Here is a 26,021-nt window from a genome sequence, read left to right on the forward strand (position 1 = left end):
TGAACCAACGGAGGCAGTGTTGCAGCAGTGAATAGACTGCAGAGGCTGCTGAACGGTGTGGCTTCAGAAAAACACGAATTGCTGCCATGCATGGGCGAAAAACACAAGAACATGAAATAACCTCCCCCCTCCCGAAAAAACAAAATAAGCAAACAAACAAAAAAAACCGCTCACCACTTCCATTTTTCCCTCCATCAACATCCTCTCCAGACTCCACAGATACAAAAAGACCAAGCACTTAAATTAGATGATAAGGACGTGAAATAGTTTATTGATTGATTTGCTTCCCTCTTGTTGTGGGGTACATTGGAGGGCGACGGCAGCTATCATTCCACGCCAATGGCTTCTCTGTCACTAATTACTCTAGTTTTTAAATCCCTCAGATGAGCCACCGAGGTTTCGTACAACAAACAGGAGAGCTTTGAAAAAGCAAAGGGACAAGCACAGATCTGAAGGCTGAAGGGAATCATCAGAGAGTGTAAAGAACAAGAGAAGCTGGTTAGCTTCAGCGTTTCACATGCAACAAGCGACAGGATTTTATGGTGTTGGGCCTGATGTTGCTTTCATGCATGTTGGTGTGGAAATTCTTAGAATGTCTTAAAGCCACTGATCTGAGCAATACTCACATAGCAGCCCAGAGAAGCTGCAGGGCAATAGGTCTATAAATACAACAGGAATGAATGACTAGCAAAGCCACACAGTTAATGAGCATGTGCAGATATAAACAACGTAGCTGACACAAAGTAAGCACAAGGAGAAATCTGGATGCTTGTATGATAAGGATCTTTCATGATCAGAGCACCAGTGGTACAAAGAAAAAGATTTACTGATTTCACCTTACTTCCATTTGTTTGGCTGTTCTCAGGAAAACTCCTAGAAAAAGAAAAAGAAAACATGCAATACAAAAATACTTGAACACAAAAAACAGAAACTGCCACTCAGTGGCAAAGAAAAAAGAGAAGAGAAAAAGCATCACAGCATAATATTATAATGTAATGTAATACCACGTAAAAACTGAAAAACGCGGTCCACACTTCCATCAGCAGGTCTAAAATTACCAAAGTTTTTTTATTCAAGGTCAAAATTAAGCATTTGTGTGTCTGTTGCTTTTACAAGTAAAGAAAGCACTACTATACGTTCATCCGTGATCCACCAATTCGTAATGAGCCTAATCAGGAATTTCTCTGTAATTTCAACCCATCTGTTTCATACATCATTACACTATAAACCTTGGGGCGATCGTGGCTCAAGAGTTGGGAGTTCGCCTTGTAATCGGAAGGTTGCCAGTTCGAGCCCCGGCTTGGACAGTCTCGGTCGTTGTGTCCTTGGGCAAGACACTTCACCCGTTGCCTACTGGTGGTGGTCAGAGGGCCCGGTGGCGCCAGTGTCCGGCAGCCTCGCCTCTGTCAGTGCGCCCCAGGGTGGCTGTGGCTACAATGTAGCTTGCCATCACCAGTGTGTGAATGTGTGCGTGAATGGGTGGATGACTGGATATGTAAAGCGCTTTGGGGTCCTTAGGGACTAGTAAAAGCGCTATATAAATACAGGCCATTTACCATTTACCTTCTAAACTTAACTTAAAAAATTAGAACAGCTTCCTCACCAAAGCTTAAAAAAAAGGGCTATAAACCAGCGTGAGAAAGACAGTTACCAACATTAAACACCATGCTCTCAATAGTCACGCTATAATAAATGAAACTTTTTATGTGACACATTTTTCTGGTGTGGTCTGGTGTTTATATTGGCTGACTAATTTTGTGCTCAGCTGCAAAACGTACGATAACCTTTTACCACCTCGAGGTTTCTCTTTATGATCTCAGAAACAGAATTCTTACCTTTATTTATGACATTGTAGTTTTCTGCGCTAAAACTTTTATTGACCTAAAACAATTACACAGGGGTTTTTTTTCAAACAAAAGCTAAATGATTTGTATTTTCAAATGTATATCGTGATAAATATTTTTGGTCATATCGCCCTGCTCTAATCTGTTGTCCATCTTTAATGATCCTGTGCAAACTGTAGCCTCAGTTTCCTATTCTTCTTACCTAACAGAAGCGCAACCCAGTATGATATTTTGCTACTGTAGCCTAATTGCTTCAAGGTTCAACGTGTTGTGTGATCAAAGATGCTCTTCTGCATATCTTGGTTTTAATACATGATGATTAATTTAAGTTATTGTTCCCATCCTTGGAACAGCTTGAAGCAGTCTCGCCATTCTCTTCTCACCTCTGCCAACAACAAGGTATTTTCTCTGCAGAGAACTGCCACTCACTGGTTATTTTCCCTTTTTCTGATCATTCTCTGTAAAGTATAGAGGTGCTTGTGTTGGAAAATCCTAGTTTCTCTCAAATGCTCAGTCCAGCCCATCTGACACAGACAATCGTGTCACATTCAAAAGTACCAAACACTCTTCTGCAATGACCCGCTTCAGTTGATCTGACTGTAAACAACTATTAGAGGTGTTAGACTTATGATGGGTTGTGTTTCTACACCAAACTTTACTAAACTTCTCAAAATCCATCACTTACTGTAAATGCCTCTATCAAGACCTGAGAATGGCTCAGAAAGTTTCAAAATCAATCAAGAACCCAGCTGGACGTTGGAAGATTAGTGTCTATTTATTTTATCCATGCATAGACATAAAAAGTAAAGTAAGGGCTCTATTAAATTCAACAAAAACCATACAATAACCAAGAAATGATTGACTTCTGTGCTTTGTATTAAATAAGTAAAATCAAGCAAGTGCAGATGACTTTAACCTGATTTTGAGAACACAAAATCAACAAAGAAAAAAAAATGCAAATGAAAACTATTTACCGTTGGCTCGAAAAGTCCACACATTTTATCTTCTAAGTGGAAATGAAAGCGGGGCCTACACGTCACAGAGGGGCCCAGACTGTGATGATGAGCTGAGTTTCCACATCCACATCTTTTAAATACAGATTTAGTTTCTTAGGCTCTGTTAGAAAATGGAAGGAGATCTCCATATGCAGAATTTACATATTCATCTTTGACAGTTGGGGGTTATTTTGGGTCCCATTTGGGAGTGATGTGAGAAAGAAAATATCCACTTAGCCATATCACCTCCAGCGATCGGGACTCATAAGCCTGGCAATAGGCTGAGAGGGGAGGATAACACTAATGTGGCCTCAGATTTCTATGCAGGACTAGTTAATGCTATTTACTGAGGAAGGTAGATGATCGACTGCGGAGCAGAGAGGAGAAGGGAGGGAAGGAGATGGACATTAAGTGGCCTTCGGAGTCTGTGGCCGCTGCTTTAAGAGAGCCAATTACCAGGCTAATGGAGTTAATGCCAGAGATGAGATGAGCTTGGGAGATGAGAGGAGAGAAAGGATAGCGTGGTGGTGGTGGTGGAGGGGGGGGGGGGATCCTGACAGTGAGACAAGCCGCAGCAGAGAGAACGATTAGTGTTTGTTAATCTGATGGGCAAATCATTAAGCATCAAACATTACCGCAGCACGTCGTGAGGAAAGAAACCGAAACGGGGATGCAGGGCCAAGGACACCCGGACCAGATCTGTCCCGCGGTTTCATGATCCGTCATGTTAGGCTGAAGATTAAAAGTGTGATCTCCGGGCTTATAAACGATTTAGCCAATTACCAACGTTATCTAAAAACGCTTTAATTTGCCATTCAGAGCTGCAACAGGGGCCCTCGGAGCCGTCAATGAGGGTGATTAGAGCCCCCGATTGCAGCTTCGAAAAGGTCCCAAACAGCTGCTGTCAGAGTGACTTGGAGATGTCAACGCAGGAAAAAACTCCACTTCAGAGGCTGGCATCTGATTAGAGAGGAGAGGAGAGGAGAGGAGAGGAGAGGAGAGGAGAGGAGAGGAGAGGAGAGGAGAGGAGAGGAGAGGAGAGGAGAGGAGAGGAGAGGGTAGAAGGGGGCAAGAGAAGAAGAGATTGAGATTAGAAAAGAGAGCAAAGAAGAGGTGGAAAACCTGAGTTGGTCGGCTGCCAGCAAGCTCAGTGTAACAGGGAAGGCCCATCTGCACTCTCCGACACTCAAGATGGCAGATGTAGAAGCAGATTGATTTTCATTCAGCTGTCATGATACACAAGTGGAGGAAGAAAATACACACGCTGGCGAGCACACACACACAATCATGGTGTTTGAGAGCTCTGTCAAGTGCCTGGGCTGCTGTTGGCTGTCGGTCTGCCAAGCTGTTTCTCTCCTTCCTGTCATTTCCTCATTCTCTTTCCCTCCCTCTCTCACGCTCTCTTCCTCCCTCTGTCTCTCTCTCAACGAGCGCTAGAAGCATCTAAACACCACATCTGGCGCTCAAATTAAATCATTTACAGTCCATAGAGAGAAGCGGCGTTTAGTGACAATACAGCCGGTGGGGAATCAGCGTGTTTTCTCTAAGCTCTGACACCAATCGTCTCCTCTGGCATCTGATTAGATGTCATTGCGGAGCTGTTCAGATGCGCGAGACGTGTTTTCTTGCTCGCACGCTACAAAATCAGAGGGGTTGAAAATGTCATGGAGGGAGCTGATCATCTGCTGGCGTCGCCTCTGACACCTGCACTCCTTTCTCTCTGCTTCCATCTGCGGGTCTGTTAACTTGAGCAGATTTGATTTTTTTTGCACCATGTTTTCTCTTTCTACCTCTACAAACGTTTATAAGGTCACCTATGAGCTGGCTTCAGAATTCATAGGGTAATTAAAAAAATGTTGTAATATAACAGTGAATCGCCGCAGTCTTTCAAAGTCATCTTCCACTGACAAAAATAATAATAATAATAAAATAAGCAAACTGCAGGTGGAGCTGCCGGCTGTATCGGTCAGCTCCCAGTTTACATAAGACTTAAAATACTATTAGAGCCAAGGATAATTAGAGCCAGTCAGACTGTATCAGATCAAACTGATCTCAATAGAAAGAGCGCTGGCTACCAGTGAAGAGAAAAAAAGTAATAATATTTGTTGTTTTACCTGTTTGCACTCTTTTTGTCATGTCAAAAAGCACATTTTTCCATAATGACTATCATCTGCTAAAAGATAAATCAGGTATTAAACATATAGACGCTTGCAGCACCCAGACTGAGCTATGTATAACTTTACCAAGGTCAGGTCAAATCTAACAACTGAGTGAATCCAAGAAGAGCTCCAAATTTAACGTTTCATTCAGAGTTCTAAACATTGCATTCAAAGGCCATTATAGAAAACAACTGAACATCCAGCCACTGTTACAATGGCTTCATCAAACACAGCACAGGCACTGCTTTGAGCCTAGTTCTGCTGGAGGTTTCTTCCTGTTAAAAGGGAAGTTTTTCCTTCCAACTGACGCCAAGGGGTCAAGCGCCTTGAGGCGACTGTTATTGTTATTTGCCGCCATATAAATAAAACTGAACTGAACTGAACCTATTCAACCTTGATTTAAAGTAAAGTCGCCACACAGATTATACTTGTATAACCTTTGTATAACCTATATTTGTGTTTTAAGTCAAATCTCAGTGCAAGTCAGGCTTTAGGCACACAGGCCTAGAGACCAGTCGCTGATTTGTATTCCCTGATTGGTTGGTGATTGGTCGTTGGGGGTTGGTGGTTTTTGCCAGGTGAAATCAGTCACAAAAAGGGTGCCGTACCAAGAAAACTCCTTGGGATTGCTGTGGTTATCAGAGGATTGCCATGCAATGCAGTTTGCATGGGAGATTCCAGTTTCACCGCCAACACAAAGTCAGTAACAGAGAGCGTTTTGGTCCAAAAACTGAGAGTTGCACTTGCTGAAATGTGTTGAATGCAGCTCTAAGGCACAACCTTTACTCTGAGGGTGTTTGCAGACAAATCAGCATCCTCCATGCAACCTGCAAGCCACTCTGGCAATCTGCTATAGACACAGTATACCTCACTGTGACCACTTTCACTTAGTGACAACAAGTAACCTTTCACAACCACTCACCAACTAGTCAGGGAATAATTATTTTTGTCCTCATAAACTTATCAGCATTTTTTTTCATGAGGTCATAATTCAAGGGAGCAGAAGGATTGTTTCCCCATAGATTTTTATACAAATGTAACTTTTTTAAAGAAAGAAAGAAAAAAGAAAGACTTCCCCCTGCTGGTCATTAGGGAGAGAGTTCTTTTTTAAAAATGATACCCCTGATTCAGACCCAGAGGCTACCTCCAATTTTTAAGTGCCTCCAGCACTACCAGTGTAGAATACTATGTGGGACGTATAGGTCAGGGTGGATGAGCATGAAGTGCGTGTGACTTTCATTCAGTAGAACAGAGTTTCCGTCTTACTACAGACATGTAATTAACCGGCATGCAATTAATTCTGTTTTTATTAACAACAATCCACAATTTTCTCTGACCGTAATCAAGTGGTTTAACCCTAATCAGACCACATTCATAGCATATCTGGCACAACCACATTCGTTCCAAAACCTTTTGCAGCTGCTATTCCAAAATATTGTTGACATCCTTCAGTGTAATAAGGTTTTACACCATTGTCTACTTCACTTTCTTTCTTTTTCAGTAGGTTTGGTAAGACACCACTGCTCATGACAGGCTGAATATGTCTTTGCATTGCTCTTTAGTTCAACATGAACCATTTTTTGCAAATAACTGCTTCTGCAATAGCTATAGAGTGGAGCCACAATCAATTAATAGTGTAATTAAGTGTCCCTGAATGTCATCTACTGAACTCAGTTCATTCAATATAAATACTATTTTGAATAGTTTTTAAAACCTGCAGCAGATAAGAAAAAAAACAAGCCAATCACTGCTTTTTACTGGTGTTCTGTGATGCATTTTATAATGGTTATCAACTGTTTCTTTGGTGCGGTACACTTTAAAAGGTCCATCTTGAAAGTTTTTAGTTCCAAAAGACTCGATATGTATTCATCAGAATACACATCGAGAAGGCAATGAGGTCGGTCCATTAGCATCAAGACGAATTCCATTTCATTTGTGAAAATGATTCAAATGAGATTGTTCAAATCAAAAGTGCAATAATGCCAATCCATTAGTAGCCTGTTTAGGAAAACAAGATCTCAGGACTCAATAAAAGACTAAATGACTTGTTAAGACAGAGATTTACTTCATAAAAGGTATCGTGGCAATTCAGTCCCACTAAAAGCACAAAAAACACGCTCTCACATGACAACTACTGTGCACAATATGTCCACACACTCCAAAAGCGAACAATAATGACCACCAGGGCTCTGTCAATCAGCTGACAGTGACACTTATAAAACATTCCACTCTCTGCTAATCACATTCAGCCATCATTAACCACTGCTCTGTCAAAGACTAATTCAGGCCTAATAAAATCATGAAATATTTCTTCTTCATCATCTTTTTTTTTTGCCAAAGAACTCAGAAACATGGTTTTAGAGATTTGGGGAAGCATGATAGAAGACTATTGACTTGTAGCTTAGCCTGGGAATGTAGTGACTCCTGTGAAATCCCTATAAAATGCGAGACTGGTGGTCATCCATCATTATAGTCAGACAGCACAGGCCTTTGTTTGTCCAGCACCGGCCAGCGCTGGACTGGCCTGGCTAACAGAGAGACTGTAATGTGTGTGTATGAGAGAGTCTGAGAGAAAGACAGCTGAAACAGAAACAGTGTGAAACAGAAAGCAGTGTGAGAGTGCGAGAGAGGGAGGCAGTTGACCTGGTGTCAATTAGGAGCCCATATCGTTCCATTCCCTGGGGGCGAGGCCGACTCTGAAACATTAAATCATTTCATTCACTTCAAACCGATCCTGCTGCCCCCACCCCCCCAAGCATTGCCTGTGTGCCCGAAATCTCCCACTGCCTGCTGCTTTGGCGACATTTTCACTAAACTGTGGATTGGATGAAAGCAGCTCGGATCTCGGAGGCTGTGATACTGCAGTGGTGCCTCATTTAGAAGGCAACGAGGTAAAAGACCAAAAGAAAGGCTGTTTTAGTTATCAGATATTGGGTGAACCTTCTTGTTTGCTTAATTCAAGGAACAGCAGGAATGAAATACATTTTAAACCACAAGTTTCTTTTACATATATTTTTGAGCCGAAATTTACACTGCAAAGGTATGATGGTGGTATAAATGACCTCTTAGGATCCTAATCATGGAGACTTTTGCTTTGTCTCAAGTGGAAATGGAAGTTATGATGATTAAGATCAGGTTTTACCATATGGAGAAATAATTGTCCAGGTGGTGCAGAATAGCATATACTTTAGCATTTAATATTTCTTATGGAACATCACTTGATATCAGCAGGACAAAGTGAACACACGTTACAGCAGGCATGGTAATCCAATACTGAAGTCTTCAACTCCCATAAAGTTTCATATAGTCAACCTCATCATCACTATGGATGACTCTGCTAGTGCTTTAGTTACATTCAGAAGAATATATATAACCTCACAGCTGGAACCTCTTCGTTCAGTTTTATTTAGCATATTGTAAAATGTTCAGCGCACCAGGTGTCTCACTGTTGGTGTCCTGACAAGGTTTTGTTTTTTTTTTGTTTTTTTAAAAACTATAATATATGTGACTGTTAAATACAGTTAACAGCTTTTAATGCCACTGAAATGGATGGTTAGGTCACAGTTCAAAGTGTGAGTAACTATTTTTGTATGTGGACCTTATTCTTGATTTAAACACAAGTACTTACAGGACATTCCTAAACTGAATTCAACATCTCCACTCTGAAGCAGACTTTAATTTATAGAGACTGTATGGGCTGGAGATCATGCTTTCTACTGTTCAAACTTGTTTTAATTTGCTTCTTTCTAACAATAAGGACATAATCTTAACAATATAAGTGAAATACTGAGTTGACTTTGCTTGATTTAAAATGAAACAGCCATATTAAATCACATGTTTTGCTTGGGTGGGAAGTATCCAGCTCAGCAGCTTGTTTTTGTTGGCGCTTTCAGTCTGAGAAAGCATTTCATGTACTTCTAACACTAACTGAAGACTTGTTAATTGAAAATTATCTTCACACAGCAGAAAATATTAATGAACAAAGATCACATTAGCACAGTATCCACAGTATCTACTAAATACCAACAAATGAAAACTAAAATAACTCTTATGTCACGTTTTACAGCTAAAATTGAATTTGGATAAGATTTTGATCGAGTTTGCGTGCACAGTTATGTTTGGAAATTATCGCCTAAGCACTGTTAAACTTCATGCAAATTCTCAAAACTGATTTAGTAATAAATCCCATATTTCCGATCATTGTTTGTTGGTGGCAGACTCTAAATCAGCTTTTCCATAAAATCCTCTCTGACAAAATGTGACAAACTATTGTTGTTCTTTGTCTCCATATCGCTCTAATCCTCTTTCTCTTTTTCTGCCTCTCCATCCCTCCATACGCTCTCCCCAACCACACAGAAAAGGCCTCAGTACTGACCGCCACATAAACACATACACAAACACACAGAGCTATGGTCGGCTCTGTGGGTCTTAGTGGGGGGCTTAGCTGTGTGGTCACATTTTACATGTGTGTGTGTTAAATTGTGAGTTGGCCTGGGTGTCACTGGGTTTTGGCCGTGTGTGTGTGTGTGTGTGTGTGTGTGTGTGTGTGTGTTTTTATGGCTACAGATGATGAACTTGGCCAGACTTGGGAGAGGTCTAGCCGGATTTTGTCATTCACATTGTCTGTGTAACTTGTTGGCACTTATATTGAATTGGGCTGCAGTATGCATACATGTGCATGGCTGCATCTGTGTGTGTGTGTGTGTGTGTGTGTGTGTGTGCGTGTGTGTATGCTTGGCAGTTGGCATAGGTATGCAGCAGATCAGTTTAAGCCTTATAAACCCATTGTTGTGAAATAAAACCATCCTTTTTGATTTGTCATAACCCCTTTGTTTGATATTCTATCCATGTTCCTGTTAATATGCAAACACACTTTGGACTAATAGTATATAATATATCAGTCGGGACCAAGCAATGACATTTTGTCATGAAACATGGATCCACTATGCAGGACAGAAATGAGAAAATGGGAGAATGATGAAAACAGAGTTAGTTTGAAGGGGATTAAACAGAATTTCTTTTCATTGAACTGATCACAAATATCAAAAACATAATCTAAATATCTTAAATGACAAAATTAAATTAAATTAAAAAGACATTCACCAGCTGACCGCCCAGGAATCATTCCAGTGTTCTTGGTCCTTACTGGAGTCAGGCTTGTCAGCCCCCCATATGTCCAGTTATGAGCCCGTCCGTTTCATGCATGTACAACACACCCACACCGGACCAGGCAAATAGTCACACACATACTCATAGCTATATTCACGAAGTGAACAAAACTTTAACCAAAGTAAACTGCAGGGGACCACCAAATGACTAAGCAAAAAAAAAGTACTTCATGTACATTAACATTAACTTAAATTGGTATTAACTTAGTCAACTTGTCACAGAATCAAGGAAATGACAAAAGATTTTAATGTTCAACAACGGAACAATCCAAAGCAAAGGTTATATGTAATACGAACTTCTCTCAAAACTACACTCATGTAGGACTGCATACAGTCCTACATGAGTGGACTGCATACACAAGAGGCATATCAGAATGCTACACTCCAATTCCAATTCACATTCATTCACATTCATTTTAGAGTCCCAGATATAACCTAGTGGGAGTAACCCACTAGGTTATATCTGGGACTCTCCACCATTTGACCTTAGAACTGAAGAAGCTTCTCGGATGAGAGGTGAAACGTCTTCAAGCAACTTAAAGAAGTCCAGACGCTTTTCTTTGCAAGCTCCTTTGACTACGATGACCTGGATGACTGAGAACCTTCACAGACAACTCAGGTTAGTCTCCTCAGGTTATCTGCAACATGACCAATACTTACATTAATGTATTCTCAAGTTACCTTACATGAAAAGTACCTATTTAAATTTACCAACCTCAGTTTGCAACAATGTGACCAAAAGTTATATTACTGGCCTTTTAACACACTTATGAGGAGGTCAGCGTTATCTGACAGTATGTTTTGCACTAAGTACCGCAGCAATTTCCTAATGTTGTAAACCTGCTCAACATTTGGCAATAAAACCCTTTCTGATTTCTGAAGTTTTATTTTTTCTCTCGAAGCTCAGTTACCCATTAAGTTACAAGTATATCACTGTAATTTTGACTTGGACAACCCAAAAAACAACAACAACAACAACAACAACAAAAAAACATGTTTTGAGTGATGTGCATTTTAGCAAATTTTTACTGTCCACCTTTTCATATTTGCAAAGAATTATTGAAGCTTTTGAGTTAACAAGCTATTTTAAGTATAAAACCTTCTCTAAAACACTACAATGCAACACTTAAAAGATGAATCATAAAGACTGAACAAAATTGAAATTTTAAGTGTACATCTACAGACTGCAGTTTAAACTTGCAATAAGGTGTCAAATCCAAATCTGTAAGAGAAATTTCTTTTTAACTGTTTAAATACAACTGTGGTTATGCCACAATCCCACACTTTACATTATGCTTACATTTACAGAAAGCAAATGGAAGACGTATGCACACACAATATTGTTTTTTTGTTGCTAGTCTAGGTCAACCAACTTTAACCTCAGGCAGAGTTCGCAGTCAAGCTTAGAACATCAACACGATTGATAAAAATACTTTTAGTCAGGGATAAATTCACCACATTTTACTTTGTCAGTAATTAGTTACCTCACCCGAGACCATCTTGTGGAAACACGAATTTACTCTGACACCATGATAAAAATGCAGGCAGCTACTGACCAGGGCAAACACACCTCTTCTCCCACGAGGCCACAAGAATCCAGAAACTGTTGCGTACGATACGAACATATGCTACGGGGTTGCCCTCTGCTTTCTGCATGGTCTCACACACACCTATGTCTAACCAAAGTAACGACCAGAGTGACATATTTAAATAACAGCAGAAAAAAATACATCCCTTTTTCTTTTGTAGCATAACAACTAGCATAACACACGGAGAGACACAGCCAATTCACAGCATGTAGCTGCCATTTTCAGACTAAAAAAATAAAAAAATAAAAATCTACACAGATATAGAGAAAAACAATATTAAGCACTGTATTAGCTGGCTAAAATGACCAGATATCTCATTTTTAAAATTAATTTTATAATGCTGAATTGCATTAATACAAATTCTTTGTAGCGTGACGAATATATTTTGCATAGTAAACTTATATAGCCAGTATATATTAATAAAAGACAATAAAATAAGGAACTTACCAGGTGGTGTTGCCAAACTCTGTTTTTTTTTCTGTTTCTTCTTCTGTTATTTATGGCAGTTATAATTGTTTTTTCGTTATGGTCCAGTGTACGGGAAATTCAAACAGGAAGGATGTTGAAACTCATTTTTACATGTTACACAAACTTAATATTTTCTGTTGTTGATTGATTACAAAAGTATTTTGTTCAATATACTCAAACATTTAAGGAGCTGTTTTTTAATTTTTGTGTTGCACTGACTTTAACATTGATTAGTCAACTCACTGAAACATGTACATGTAGACAACTTACTTTTTTTTAAGCAGAAAATTGCTTTTTTGTTAAGTTCTACCGACAAACACCACGAATATTTTTAGAGTGTAGGAGAGCCCACTCAAAAGGTATGACTTTTTAAAAATGGATTATGGGTGTTCCCCAAAGCCTTTTTTTTTCTTTCTTTGTTATGATATCACGATGTGCTTTTTTTAACCCAACACTGACCAAACTAATGTGCATGTTCATAAGGTGCATAAGATAGTAATTTCATACCAAAAAGTATCAAATCAAGTATGAACAGATTTATTTTTCAGCAATTTCTAGGACACTTCAGGTTGGAATACGGTTTTACAGCATGTTGTTCCAAAGATCAATTATGATGTTTGACTTGCGTAGCTATTCTTCCAACAGGGAGCTTCAAGAAGTGAATACAACACACTTGTCAATACAGGTCACAGATCCCACTGACATCCCACTGACGTCAGTTAAATTGAAGGTCAGTGTCAGTTCAAGTGCCACAAATGTGAGTGGGTAGACAATGAATTCAGGGTCCAAAGGTCAAAGAAATCAGCCCGTTTCTTTAATTCAGGAATGGCTCCCATGATTAAGTATACATATTAATTTTGTATAGTAACTCACGACTCATTCTTTGGGTGTCTTGTAGTGAAAACAAAAACAAATGGGAAATTTTAAAGTTATAGTGTGTGATATTTTCAGAAGAAGTCCGTAGATTGTAGACTTCAGTCAAATGAGTTCTCTTTTCCTATCCTCCCAATTTATGTGCATAACCCTAGCTACTGTGGCTGCCGTGGGCCAAACATTTTTAGTCAGCCAAGAGAGAGAAAACATTAGATTTAGACTGCCAGCCAGCATGTTTCTACTACTGATTGTGTAAGAAACGCATTATATATCCTGTCTTCCTTCTCTCACCCAGCAGATGGCCGCCCCTCCCTGAGCATGGTTCTGACGGAGGTTTCTTCCTGTTAAAAGGAAGTTTTTCCTTCCCACTGTCGCCAAAGTGCTTGCTCATAGGTGGTCATATGATTGTTGGGTTTTCCCAATGTATTATTATGTATTATTGTAGGGTCTATCTTACAATATAAAGTGCCTTGGGGCAGCTGTTGTTGTGATTTGGTGCTGTATAAATAAAACTGAATTGTATTGAATTGAAATACATTTGAACATATTTGAATCACATCAACACTTAACAATAATAAACTATAAATAAATGTGGAATAAAAAAACGTGTCAACAGAATACTCTGTGGCATTTTATGTTTTTACCCCCAAATCACATCAAAATATCTGGCCACTGCTCCATCTGTGGTGAGTCTACTCAGATTGCAAATTGACTCTGGACTGGACCCACCCTCGGGTCTTTTTCTGTCTGGGTAGACTGTCAGTTCACTGTTTACCTCTGCTGTCGACATGGTGAATGCTGAGGAGCATGTGTGTCTATTTACTCTGGAGGAAAAAACGTTGCAAAAGGAATCCAATACAAGTCAGTGAGTCACTGAAGTTCACTTTTGTCTGACGACAGTGATGCTGAAGTGAACTGTTAGGATAAACTTTTCCTTTGATAAAGGTCGCTGTTAGACTCTGTTAGCTGCTGTTAGCTAATGTAGTGAAACCCTCTTTGAAGTGACACTTAGTGAATAAACTCATTTATTCAAATTGTTTATCATAGGGAAAATGTGATTTGTCAGACACTGAAGCCTAATGATAGCTTTCAAAAAGCTAACTTAGCTGCTTACCCAGTTCATTGTCCGGAGACAGGAAGGTCACACGTCATCTGCTGACAGAGAATAACTGTCGCAATATCAGGAATAAATGAGCATGAAAGAAGGGCGACATTTTATTAAGATGTCGGTGGCGTTGCGTCTTTCCTTTGTGTTGTCACTTCTTTGTTGAAGGACACCTCTTATTAGATGACAAAACTTAGATATTATTCTTCATATTTCGAGTCTGAAGGTGCAGACGCAGATTAAAATGTCCCTCCACGGCACATTAATGCCTATGAATTCTCTTCTCCTCCACCTATGTAGCCGGTGTCTTGCTACATATCTAAAACTAGTAAAAAGGGAGATGTCCTTTCCAGTAACGGTATTCAAATATGGCGGAGCAATAAAGCAGCTTCCACAGACCCGTGCTTATTCTTATGCATTTCTAACAGATTAATTACAATTACATGTGACTGCATCAGTTGTTGAATGACACACACAATTACACACAATGTATGGTTATGAGTACAACATTCTTTCTTTCTATTAAATAAACATTTTAAAAAAACCTGACCATACCAAAATGTTGATGGAGTTTCATATAAGTTAAATACCAGAAAAACTGCAGCAGCCCAACTCTGACTTAATTAATAGGCAGTCACTTTGACTGATAGAACCCAAACGAAACCCTAACTTCATCATGAAAGCCAAACTGCAAGGAAAAATATATGATTCACTTACTTACTGCTTGTCATCCTAGCCCTTGCATCCAGATTACAACCTTGATCATCAAAATGTGTCTTTAGTGCGACTTAGCTTAAAGTTTTGAGCACAAACAAGTGTCAACAAGCGTGCATTTATTCCTCAGCTCCTCAGAAATGTTGCTGTGAAGTCTCCTTGTTGCTAAACCAACACAGCAGTGCCGATTAAAGTGGATTTCAAGCTCGTTGCATTTGATCAAAGTCCAGCTGATATCAGAATCACGGAGCAGCTAAGCTCTTAGAGCCAAATCCATAATAACACTCCTACACCACCCACAACAAAGAGACAGCCAACGCAAGTAAATAAATGCAGGCAGAAAATATCATTTGAGGACCCCTCCCATCTCAGTGAAATAATACTGCCGAATACAAACCTCCATAATTGGTTGAAGAATTAGGTTGATAAAAGATGGAACCTGGACACTAAATCCATTCAGCTCATCTGTTTACTGCCGAAGCCTTTTAAACAAAACTGTTGTTCTGGTTTGATAGTGTGTCACAAAGATAAGTGTCTCAAAGAGTTGTGCGTTTGTATTTATTTTGTATTTATTGTTCATTGATCTCTTAACAGCAAGAAAAAAAAGAAAAAAAAAGTGAAAAGCTTTAGGTTTCTGACTGAAAAAACCCCATCACCAACGTCATACCAAGATATGTTTGATTATGTTAGCATTTTACTGCAGTTGGTCTGTCAGTTAAGCTCCATCTTCAAAAGCTGTTTTTGGAACAAATTAAAAAAAGAAAAACATCGAGCAGCGCTTTCAGCTCTCTTACTGTGCTGCACTGTCAATATTTTCCTCCTCAGCATTAACCCTAAAAACACACAGACACTAATGCGTAATGTCTTAATGTACAATAAAAGAGGAGCGACCTCTAAAAGAAGCGAACACACGCACTTCTATCCCATACACGTGCGTGCGCCTCTCCTCTGCTTCAGGGAGCGGAAAAAAAGTTTTTCTCTGTCAGCCTCTTAAGTGGCTGGCCTTCAGCTATATTACCCTCGTTTCCTCCTCCCTCCCTCCTATCCCTCCATCTCATCTTAATGTGTTTGATAAAACATCAGGCGCAGAGGGAAGGGCACACAGCAGATGATGTGCTTTTTTGGCCGAAAACAGGCATCAACTAAAGGACGGGAATAAAGGGCTGAGTCCGCTCTGTCTGTCTGCCCGAGTCTGTCCATCCACTCGCTGCATTAAGAAGCTGCCCGGCTTCTTTTCAAAGCCAGCCACTCTCGTCGGGCCGCTGCATCTCAGGCCTTTTGTGCCCCCCTCAATCTCTCCATCCAACCGCCACAACCACCCCCACCCCTCCTCAGCCCATTGCTGAGTGTCTGTAATGGCCCAGACGTGGAGTGGGGTAGGTGGGGAGGCGGGAGAGAAACTAAGGAAGTGAGAGAAATGGAGGAAGAAAAAGAGACCGAGCAGGAGCAACTGGAGGGTGAAGGAGAGAAGGTACAAAAGGAGGAGAGAGGGAAGTGATGGGAAAAGTGGTGGCAGAGCAGAAAGAGGGGACACAGGAGCGAGATGGACAGAAGGGGGTGGTGGGTTGGGGGGAAAGGAGGCCGAGTCTTTAGGAGGAAGCCAGGCGGCACTAAGCATCTCTGTTGCTGAGCAGTCAGGCCTGCCTGCCCCCCTGGCAATGAAAACCTTTCCATCCCCACCTCCTTCCCCCGCACCACATCCCTCTCTGGCCGCAGCCTCCTCCTCTCCTCCTTTGCCCACTTCCTCTTCTCATTCCACCTCACACACTCCCACTTTCATTCAGATTTGCTACTCTTATAAGGACTTTCCAGCTCCATGCTTTACCCCTATGAACCCGAGGCCATCTCTCATTCGGTTCAGACACTTACAACATGGTCACTACATGTCTCTGTGAGGTCAGAGTACCGTACAAGCTCTAGGCTATTTTAATGACAAAGTATGTGAAAATAAAAATACTTTTCATATCCAAAATAGCATGTGAAGAACTGTAGAAGATTGTGTTTTTCTGTAGTGTGCACCCAGAGGGCAGACGGTTTAAAAGGCCCCATTTGAACTCCACCATAATGCAGTTGAAAAATTAAAACAATTATCAATGAAGATAAACTCATAAAAAGAGCAGCAGTCTCTGCACTGCACATTTCTTTGGAGCAATTTCTTTGTATGAAGAAAATCTGAAGAGGGTATTAAAGGCAATCTAAAAGGTGGAAAAGAGATTTTCAAAGATGGAAAAGTTTCAAAATCTTCCCGAAAAGTACACCGAGTCAACACCTTCTTTCACAACCCAATGGGTCATGCTAATGTATCTTTTAACGTCCTGTGACAAAACACTCTGTGGCGCTTTAGAGGCACACATTGTGAAGGTGGATCAGTTCATTGAGTACAAATGGAGCTCAAATTAAAAGTTGCTTAATTTCGCAGCAGGCAGAGACACAAAGAAGGTGACTAATAACTTGCAGCAGCATCTTTTAAAAGGGTCTCGGGAATGAAAGCGGTCTTAATTTTGAGGAATACTGTCATTGGTGTGAGCCCAACAATCATCTTGCACCGATTTGTTTACAACAATTACAAGAAAAGGTAGGAATATTAACTTGCCCACACATGTCTCCGACTCAGATGAAAAGAATCGCTATTTGGCCTGTCGTCAACTTCAGTGATCCTGCTCGGTCTTCAGGACACACACACACACACACACAGACAGACACACACACAGTCAGTGGCCTCAGGACTAATTGCTAGATTGGAGCAGATTTTCTAGTTCAGTTCAGGGCTGTAATTGTGAGGAGAGCTGGGAGGAATGACATGGCTTCAAGCTGAGAGGACAAATCACCAGAGGCCAGCGATTAGACTGCACCAATGTTCACATATCTGTGTGTGTGTGTGTGTGAGAGAGAGAGAGAGAGACTATGTATGTATTGGGGGTGAGGGGTTAAGCCAACCATCTCTCACTTCCAAGTTTCTGTGGCAGTGACCCCAAAGAGGCACACGTGCACACACACAGACACACAGGCACACCAAGTTGACCCCTGCAGACTCCACGGTGCTACACACCAGGCTGTTGAGAATAATTTGAGAGCCTACTTGCGATTTACTACAAAAGAGAAAACTACAGCTCTGCTGGATGCATTTATCTCTCTGAAAGGAAATGACAGAAAAATGAGAAAAATTGAACTTTTTTTACAACTTCTCATATCTTCTTCATGCTTGTGTGCATTGTGTAATACATCTTAACGTGCACAGAAATGCAGGCTTCAAGTTAGAGGATAAAGACAAGAGCAAGAGAGACTTTTCACCTTTGAGCTTTGACCTTTTGTCAAATGTGAGCAGGAAAAGTGCATATGGTCGCTGCAGCCTAAAATCCACAATTTAAGTAGGTTTTGAGATTGCGGTGAGTTACCGTAAAAATTACAGCTTTATGGTAACAGCATAACAAATGTTAGCATACAAGAATACTCATAATCTTAAACTAACTGCAAAAACACTAACAGAGCAGAAAAGAACTGGGACACAATCTTCTGCAGTGCCCTTTAGCAAGGTATCTGCTCTTGAGACATGTATGGAAGTCCTGGTCAGCTGCTTGAGAGAATGCCTGCAGGACTTCTGTACAGCTGCTGTGTTCAGCTGATAATTCACTATAATGTTACTCTACCACAACTCTGAAATGAACACACACAGCTCCAAACAGAGCCAAAAAACAGAAAAAAATAACCATTTCCTGCAACCCACGTCTAGCTGTCTTCCTCTCCCCGCAGGGGGACCCTCAGACACAGCAGGACAGGAAGGATGCATGCCGAGAGAGATGGCAACACACACAGAGACACACACAGCAGCGCCAGCGTTTTGCTACCAGATAAACCTGCATGAAAACACTAGCACAGCCAGGAAGGCCTGCTTTAGAGACACTTATTCCTCACTCCCTCTACATCTGCACCCGCACCTGGGCTCTCTCATGGCATAGCCAGCTTTTAATAAGAGTGAGAGAGAAAGAGGAAGAAGACAAAAAAACGAAGGAGAAAGGATATGAAGATATTCGCACAGCCAATCGTACAACTCCGCATCGCTCAGCCAGCCGGTAACAGGGAATCAGGGAGTCAGTAAATCATCCAGCCCGATCTTTTCAGTCAGCTTACCTTGCCATGATGTCATGCTTGTCATTATGACAAGGGCCACAGTCCTCTCATCTGATTGGATGTAATCCAAACCAGCATTACATCCATGGCAGGGAAAGGAAAGGAGACTCCACACTCACAAAACTCTAATACTGATTTTCTGGCTCTCCTTTTTTTTTCTTTTGGTCTTGTTGCAAGCGTCTTGTTTCTCTTTTTTCGCTCCATCCTCCAGCCTAGCCTCCTAACAGGCTTCACACTTCTGCAGATTAAATGTCCTCCTACACTATGACCTGCACTATTTCTGTGACAAGTCATTTATTTCTTCACTAACACTCCATCTTCCCTACCTGGTCACCTAATTCTACTAGCATTCAGTGCGGCCTGTTATCAGTCACCACTGCCTTACCTTTTCTCACCTTAGCTGGGGCTGGGCTGCATCCCCTGCCCTCCCACCTTCTCACTTTCTCCCCCGCCTCCCTCCACCCAGCATCCCCTGGCTTGCCGTCCCCTTATCCCCCCCAGCCTTGGAGCTCGTAGCCCGGCCTCAGCTCTCCCTCTCCCTGCCTCGCCTCCAGCCTGCCTTCCCCTCCACTCTGCCTCCCTGAGCCCCAGCCTTCTGCTCAGTGTTCAAGGGGAGAGCCAGCTAGGAATGCTGTGGCTCTAGACGTTTTGTCCAAGCCCTAGGTCTCTTTCACTGAGGCAAGATTAGTTCATACAAAAACTCAACAATACACCACTGAAAGCCATTGTTGATATTCAACATTTTTCACATAGCGGAGCAGAATAGACAATGCGGCAGCCGGGAAAGCCCGAAGCGGACTAGCAGGGCTGATGGCTGATGGTATCTCAGCTGAGCGAGGCCTTAATCCCTTTTATACACACACACACACTCACGCAAGTGTACACACTCTCAACAGACTGGAGACAGCAAAATCAATACTGCTCGCTCTGTCTCTGTCCGAGTGTGGATCAGTGGGTGGATGAGTGTGATAGGAAGAAAAAAGAGTATACTGTTTGTGTGAGCGTGTGTGTGTCTGTGTGTGTGGGTGGTGTCGGACTGTCTTGAGCATTCTTAGATCTTTGTATAAGATATAAGATTTCTCAAGGTTTTCTTGCACAGGAACTAACTGAAGCAATGTGATGACAACTGTACTACAAACTAATTTAAAACAGTAAAGATTGTTGTTTTTTAATGAAACTGACACAAAACATTTAGAGATCTGTTAAGCAGCCACCTAATTTAAACCCGAGAAAGATTTCTACCTAAAATACAGTCAATACAGTCAACTCTCAGTGGAATTGTATGGTCACAACACAATCCTGCTGTTTAAGTGCCTCACAAAGGACCAAAATGGGTTAATTTCATCAATAAAATAAAACAATACAGCACACCTCATGTTAAAAAACAGTATCTATCCACTCTGCAAATTCTGCAAACTTGGCCGAACTTTAAGCATTATAGTAACAAACACCATTTTCATATGAATTAAAGTGAAATCTAACTTTAATGTAGATATGGCTTTATTCAAGAAATCACTTCTGACTTAAAAACAAGGCCACTATGTTTTTTTACATCTCTCTATCATTTGCTACTTTTATATCTTATTTAACACAAAATTGTATTGATATCATGATTTATGGTTCACATGAAAATGAAAAGTAGGATAAAGCAGGATATGCTGTATGACTGGCCACTGGACTTTGGACTTCGCTTACTAATGGGTCATGATCACTGCACTCAAATAAATTACTTTTAATCCTCAATAAAAATGAAGCGATAATTTGGAGAAAAATGCAAATGAAGTATATAAAATGATAATAATTCCTCATTAAAAAATCAGGTAAATGTCATTTAAGTAGAATCCTTTGAATTTAACATTTCGCATGTACTTACGTAATAAGATTACATGGAAAATTTGCCTGTAATGAAATGACAGCAATGACTCTGGGCATAAAATTTGCTTTAAGTACATGTCCATTTTTTACATACAGTCTATGGCCTCACAGTTGATGAATAAAAGGCTATTTCAGTGGTTTAAACCTGTAAACATCAAAGAACCCAGACTTTTATTCTAGTGCAACTTACCATCCCAAATAATCAATAGTTTTAAAGAAACCAGGTGGTGCTCCCAGCAACAAGTGACCTGAATCTGATGAGAGAGCAGCCCTTTAATAGACATAACACCCTTTTAAAAATCCACATGTGGGAGACACACTTGAGCTAGAATCTCTGGGTCTTCAGTCCAACTAATCACAACATAACTGGGTTATAAATATCTTCCAACGGTGAGAGCTGGGCCAGCTTTAAATTTTTTTACCTTGACACAGTGGAACGCTGCAGAGAATTTTAACTGCATTCCTTAAAGATGAACAGCAAGGAGGTACTGAAGTGTGAGAATGAAAGAGGACATTTTTTAAAAAATAAAGCACTGCCCAATTTTCAGCCACAAGGACAGCTGCTGGATTCCAACTCTGAGCATGGAATCAGTCTGAACAAGCATTTATGATTACAGCTGGTTAATGTAATGAATGCCATGTCATGTAAAACTCATAAATCAAGTCACGCCGGCGGAAACATTTCATAAAACATGATTAAAAGTGTCATGTAACACTGGGAGCAACGGTGTCAGAGTGAGACATGTTAATTGTGCACTAATGATATGTAATGAATGTCATCAGCCCCGAGGCTCCGGCTAACGAGCTAAATGAACTGGCACTAATGGGCCCGTTAGCTTATCTTAGCGCTAACATCAGCTAGCATAATAAAGGGTTTGTCTTCTGCTGACAGCGGCTGACGACTGTGAGTGGCACTGCAAGTTTCTGGAGGTGTCACATTAGAATTAGACGCTTTTTAGAAAAAGCCTTCAGATGTCAACAACAACAGGAAAACAAAGACTCGGAGGACTTTTTGTCACGCAGACGACTAAATGCAAAGACCTGAAAACAGATTCTCAAATGTATTTTTTAAATGTTTATTTTTCTCATGGCGCTGTCACAGGTCTTCCTTCTGCTTTCCACCTGGACTCCAAATCCAGATCCAGATCCAGCTGCCGGGCTTTCCCTGGACCCCCAAGTCCGCTAGGTAGCAGAGGAGAAGAAGGAGAAGAAGAGGAGGACGAGGAGGGAGGGGACAGGGGCCCTCTCTCTCTCTCTCACTCTCGCTTTCTTTCTCTCTCTTTTCTTCCAATTGACCAATTGACAGGTGATTGATGGCTATCTCTTCAGCCTGACAATGAGTAGCATTAGCATAACTAAAGCAATGTACAGTAGAGTGGGGCAAACAGTAAATTACATGTTACCCCCCACTCAGCTCTCACTCCCTTCTCTGTACCTCTCCCTCACTCTCACTCTCTCCCTCTCCCACTCCACTCACTCATTCAGCCCAACACTACGGCAGGCAAACAAAACAAAACAAAGTATGCTTTTTGTCCCTCGTGTGAGCCCTTAAACAGTGCAGCTTGACAGCTTCTTTAGAAGGAGGCACACAAAAGGCCTGACAGTGAGAGAGAGAGAGAGGCTGAAAGAGAAACAGCACAGTACAATGTGAATAAGACATTGACCTTGGTGAGGGTTTGTGTGTGCTGTTGTTTGGGATGGCTCTCACAATGTATGTCTAGTTGAGGAGTGTGAACTGTAAATTGATTGCCAGCATTCAGACCACAGCCTTGTTCTAAGTGTTTAAGATATTCTTCATCTGAAATCTAATTCAAGCTACCGGTGCCCAAAACTTTGCACTTTCCTTCCATGTTAGTTTTTTCTGAACTGATCTCCATCTCAGCCACAGACACTATTCAGGTTTCTCGTATTTAGTATTCAGGATGTTGAAGATGGAGGAAGAAAAGGGGAAGGTTCATGGTTAAAGATGAGGGTTGGTGTGACAAAAGAGGATAAAGATAGGGTGAGATGGAGGCAGGTAATCTGCTGTGCTAAAGGTCAGAGCAGAAAAAGAAGAAGAAGAACAAAAACGACCAGCCAATTTCTCTCAGTGACAGTAAACAACTTCCTGCAACCACTCACCAACTGGTCAGGGAATAAACACTGGTGACTGGTGGTTGCCAGTCAGTGAGTATGACTCGGTCTTTAGCAATCAGTTTCCCAACGACTGCCAGCAACCTCTCACCAACTAGTTGGGGAATATATATTTTTTCCCTCCTGACTTGTGGTTTCTAGTTGGTCTCCAACTGGTCTCTAAGTCTTTGTGACTGGGGCCTTATACATTTGACCCCACAGTGTTAGAATAATATTAGAATAATATTCAGTGATACTGAGTTTATTGGATAGTTCTGTAATGTCGAAGATGTCTAAAGTATTTTTAGATCTGTTTGGATTGTCATTGCATTCACTCAGAATTTGGTCAGACCTATCCAGAACTGGGGCGGCACGGTGGAACGGTGGTTAGCACTGTTGCCTCACAGCAAGAAGGTCCTGAGTTCAATTCCACCATCAGGGCAGAGTCTTTCTGTGTTCTCCCCTGTGCTGTGTTCTCCCTGGGTACTCCGGCTTCCTCCCACAGTCCAAAGACATGCACTTTGTTAATTGAATATGTTATTTGAATCTAAATTGCTGTGAGTGCGAATGGTTGTCTGTCCCTGTGTGTTAGCGACTTGTCCAGGGTGTACCCCGCCTCTCAGCTAGGGTAGTCTCCACCACCCCCAAGAAAAGGATAAGATGAAGCAGATGGATGGATGTCCAAAACTGCTCAGAGGTGTTTCCAAGATGGTTGAAGAATTAAAAACAATAAAATAAAAATTGCTAACTAGGTATTAAAAACAAGCTTTACACATGGGTTGCTAGCAAATTGACAGCAATTTAGGAGAATGTTCTTGGATTTCAAAAGCTAAAACTTTTTAATTTAAGCATTATCCTCCTGCTGCTCTAACCACACAGGTGAGGAAGGTCTGCTAAGCCACATCTGCTTGTCAGCAATTCAATCATACCTGAAAGGCTTGATTTAAATCCCAGGCAGCCGAACAAGCCTCACATATTCTGTTTCACATAAAAATATGTAGATGAGAGGAGATAAAGATGCTCGAAAATGTGAGTAAGTTTGAAACCTCTGCAGCGATATTCACATTACTATGATTCATGTTGTCCTGCCACCGTGACCCCTCAGACGCGTTTGCTCAACACTTTACACAAACAAGCTTCAAGCAAACTCGGGCTTTTAAGCGCTCGGCTGAGGTTAGGAGAAGATCACAGTCAACACGAGATACAAACAGCAGTCTTCCTTTTCAGCATCCACCCTTTTTTGATTCAACAACCACGTACACATTTTTCACGAGAACACCACTTTACCAATGAATAAGTAAATGCTACCGTCTTATTCATTTTAATGAAAGCAGTGTTCTCAGGCAGAGAGCCTACAGCACGGAGCGCTTCAATAATTAAATCCACGTAAAAAGGTGAATGTCATAACGCATTGGCCAGAGAGGAATGCATAGTTATTCTATCACTCAGGCCATGAGTGCCCCATTTTCTACTTCTTCTTCTGCGCTACGTATTATATATATTATTGTCTGCACCGTTTATCTACTCTGAGCAAGGATGATTGTTTGTCCTTGAGCTCAGACGTTCGGAGGATGAGAAAATGAATGCTTGTGTCATATACTGTTGAAGTAACAAGACCTTTGCTGGATAGCAGGAAGGATGGATGAACAGACAACCAAAGGGGTGACCACATACTGGCCTGGTCTCCTTTCGCCGCCACTTGGGCCAGCAATCTGGTCTCTAATTGTTCATTCATGGTGTGAATCTTTAAATGGGGGGCCCTAGCCTGGCGCTAAGATAATGACTCGCTCTGTGTCTTTAGCTAGTGAGGCTAAATTACCACTGGGTGCAGAGTTACCATGGAAATAGGCCACAATGAGAGTGATTAGTCTTGTGTCTTTTACACACCGAGACACGGTGCAGTTCCTCCAGTTCAGCGGGAAACATGGAAAGCCTCTTTCGTTCCCTCTTTCTCCGTCAGCCTCACGTCAAATAGTATTTTATTACAGTAGGAGTAACAGTACAAAGAGCATCCTCGGGTATAATTAACAGTGATTATGTATCAAGGCGGTTTTTTCGTTACTCTTTTTCTTATCTGAATGGGCAGTGAACCCTTTCAGGTACAAGCCCGATAAGGAGATATTTATAGCTGTCAGAAAAGATATCAGTTTCATCTTTAGTTTACTTTTGTTTGCTACACCAACAGATGCTCTCAGATGCTTCTCTCTCACCACAAGTTTCTATGACAACCTTTTCAGTCACCAAGGCATCTTTTGCTGATGCTTCTTCTTTCCTTCACTGAGCCAAAGAGTTCATTTGTCTTTGTGGAGATTTGCTGCAAGCTGATGCCAGTTAGTTTATATCTCTCTCTTTTTTTCTTTTTTATTTGCTTATTTGGCTTTGTATCTTTGTATCTTTTTTGTTGTGTTTACTTTCTTTACGTTATCCCTTTTTTCTGCTTTTTTAAGTTCACTGCCCAGTTTCCCCAAAATTGTGTTTGTTCTTTTCCTGCACTGCCTCCTGTACTCGTCTATGCTGCTGCATGTGTGTATATCTGTGTATATGTGAGGATCCTATAGAGCTGAGTGGCATACAACTGATACCAAACCAAGGAGAGGAGAGGAGATAATCTGTCTCAGTGTGACGCTGCCAGTGAACATCAGGAGTAGAGAAACTGAAATAGCCATCATTACCTGGTCCCGCTGTTGGCACCCGCTGAGAGGTCTGTGTATGTGTGCATGTCAGTCAAATCAGTGGACCGCAGAAGACCAGTGATCATAATATTTCTTACTAGAGCAGGACGGATGCTAATCAGTGGAAGAACAATATGATTCATCCTACAAACACATACAGCTTTCACTGTAGGTTATAAAGTGTTTTTAAAAATGTATAAAAACAACTCAAGGTTGCACTACTGCACTGAGTGTACAGAGTTTCATTTTCCCGATGAAATTAACATACCATTTACTGAAAGGCCACAGTCAAGGCCAAACAAATGCTCACCTTTGATGG

At 41.1% G+C, this 26,021-nt stretch overlaps 1 protein-coding gene across 5 annotated transcripts in view; it reads right to left on the reverse strand.

Annotated features, from left to right (window-relative positions):
- LOC146555078 (uncharacterized) overlaps nt 1-19,670 on the reverse strand; it is a 93,123-nt gene extending 73,453 nt beyond the window's left edge. For all 5 annotated transcript variants that reach the window (XM_085253012.1, XM_085253011.1, XM_085253010.1 and 2 more), the window contains exon 1: nt 19,044-19,670. In XM_085253012.1, coding sequence (XP_085109138.1) covers nt 19,044-19,051 — 8 coding nt within the window. In that variant the 5' untranslated portion in view covers nt 19,052-19,670. The remainder of the gene's footprint in view (nt 1-19,043) is intronic.
- Nucleotides 19,671-26,021: the final 6,351 nt, after the last annotated feature.

The sequence above is a fragment of the Mchenga conophoros genome, linkage group LG17 (genome assembly GCF_057382185.1).
Source record: "Mchenga conophoros isolate Kocher_MC1m ecotype Shallow Benthic linkage group LG17, M_conophoros_male_GT1.1, whole genome shotgun sequence".
Taxonomy (NCBI): Eukaryota; Metazoa; Chordata; class Actinopteri; order Cichliformes; family Cichlidae; genus Mchenga; species Mchenga conophoros.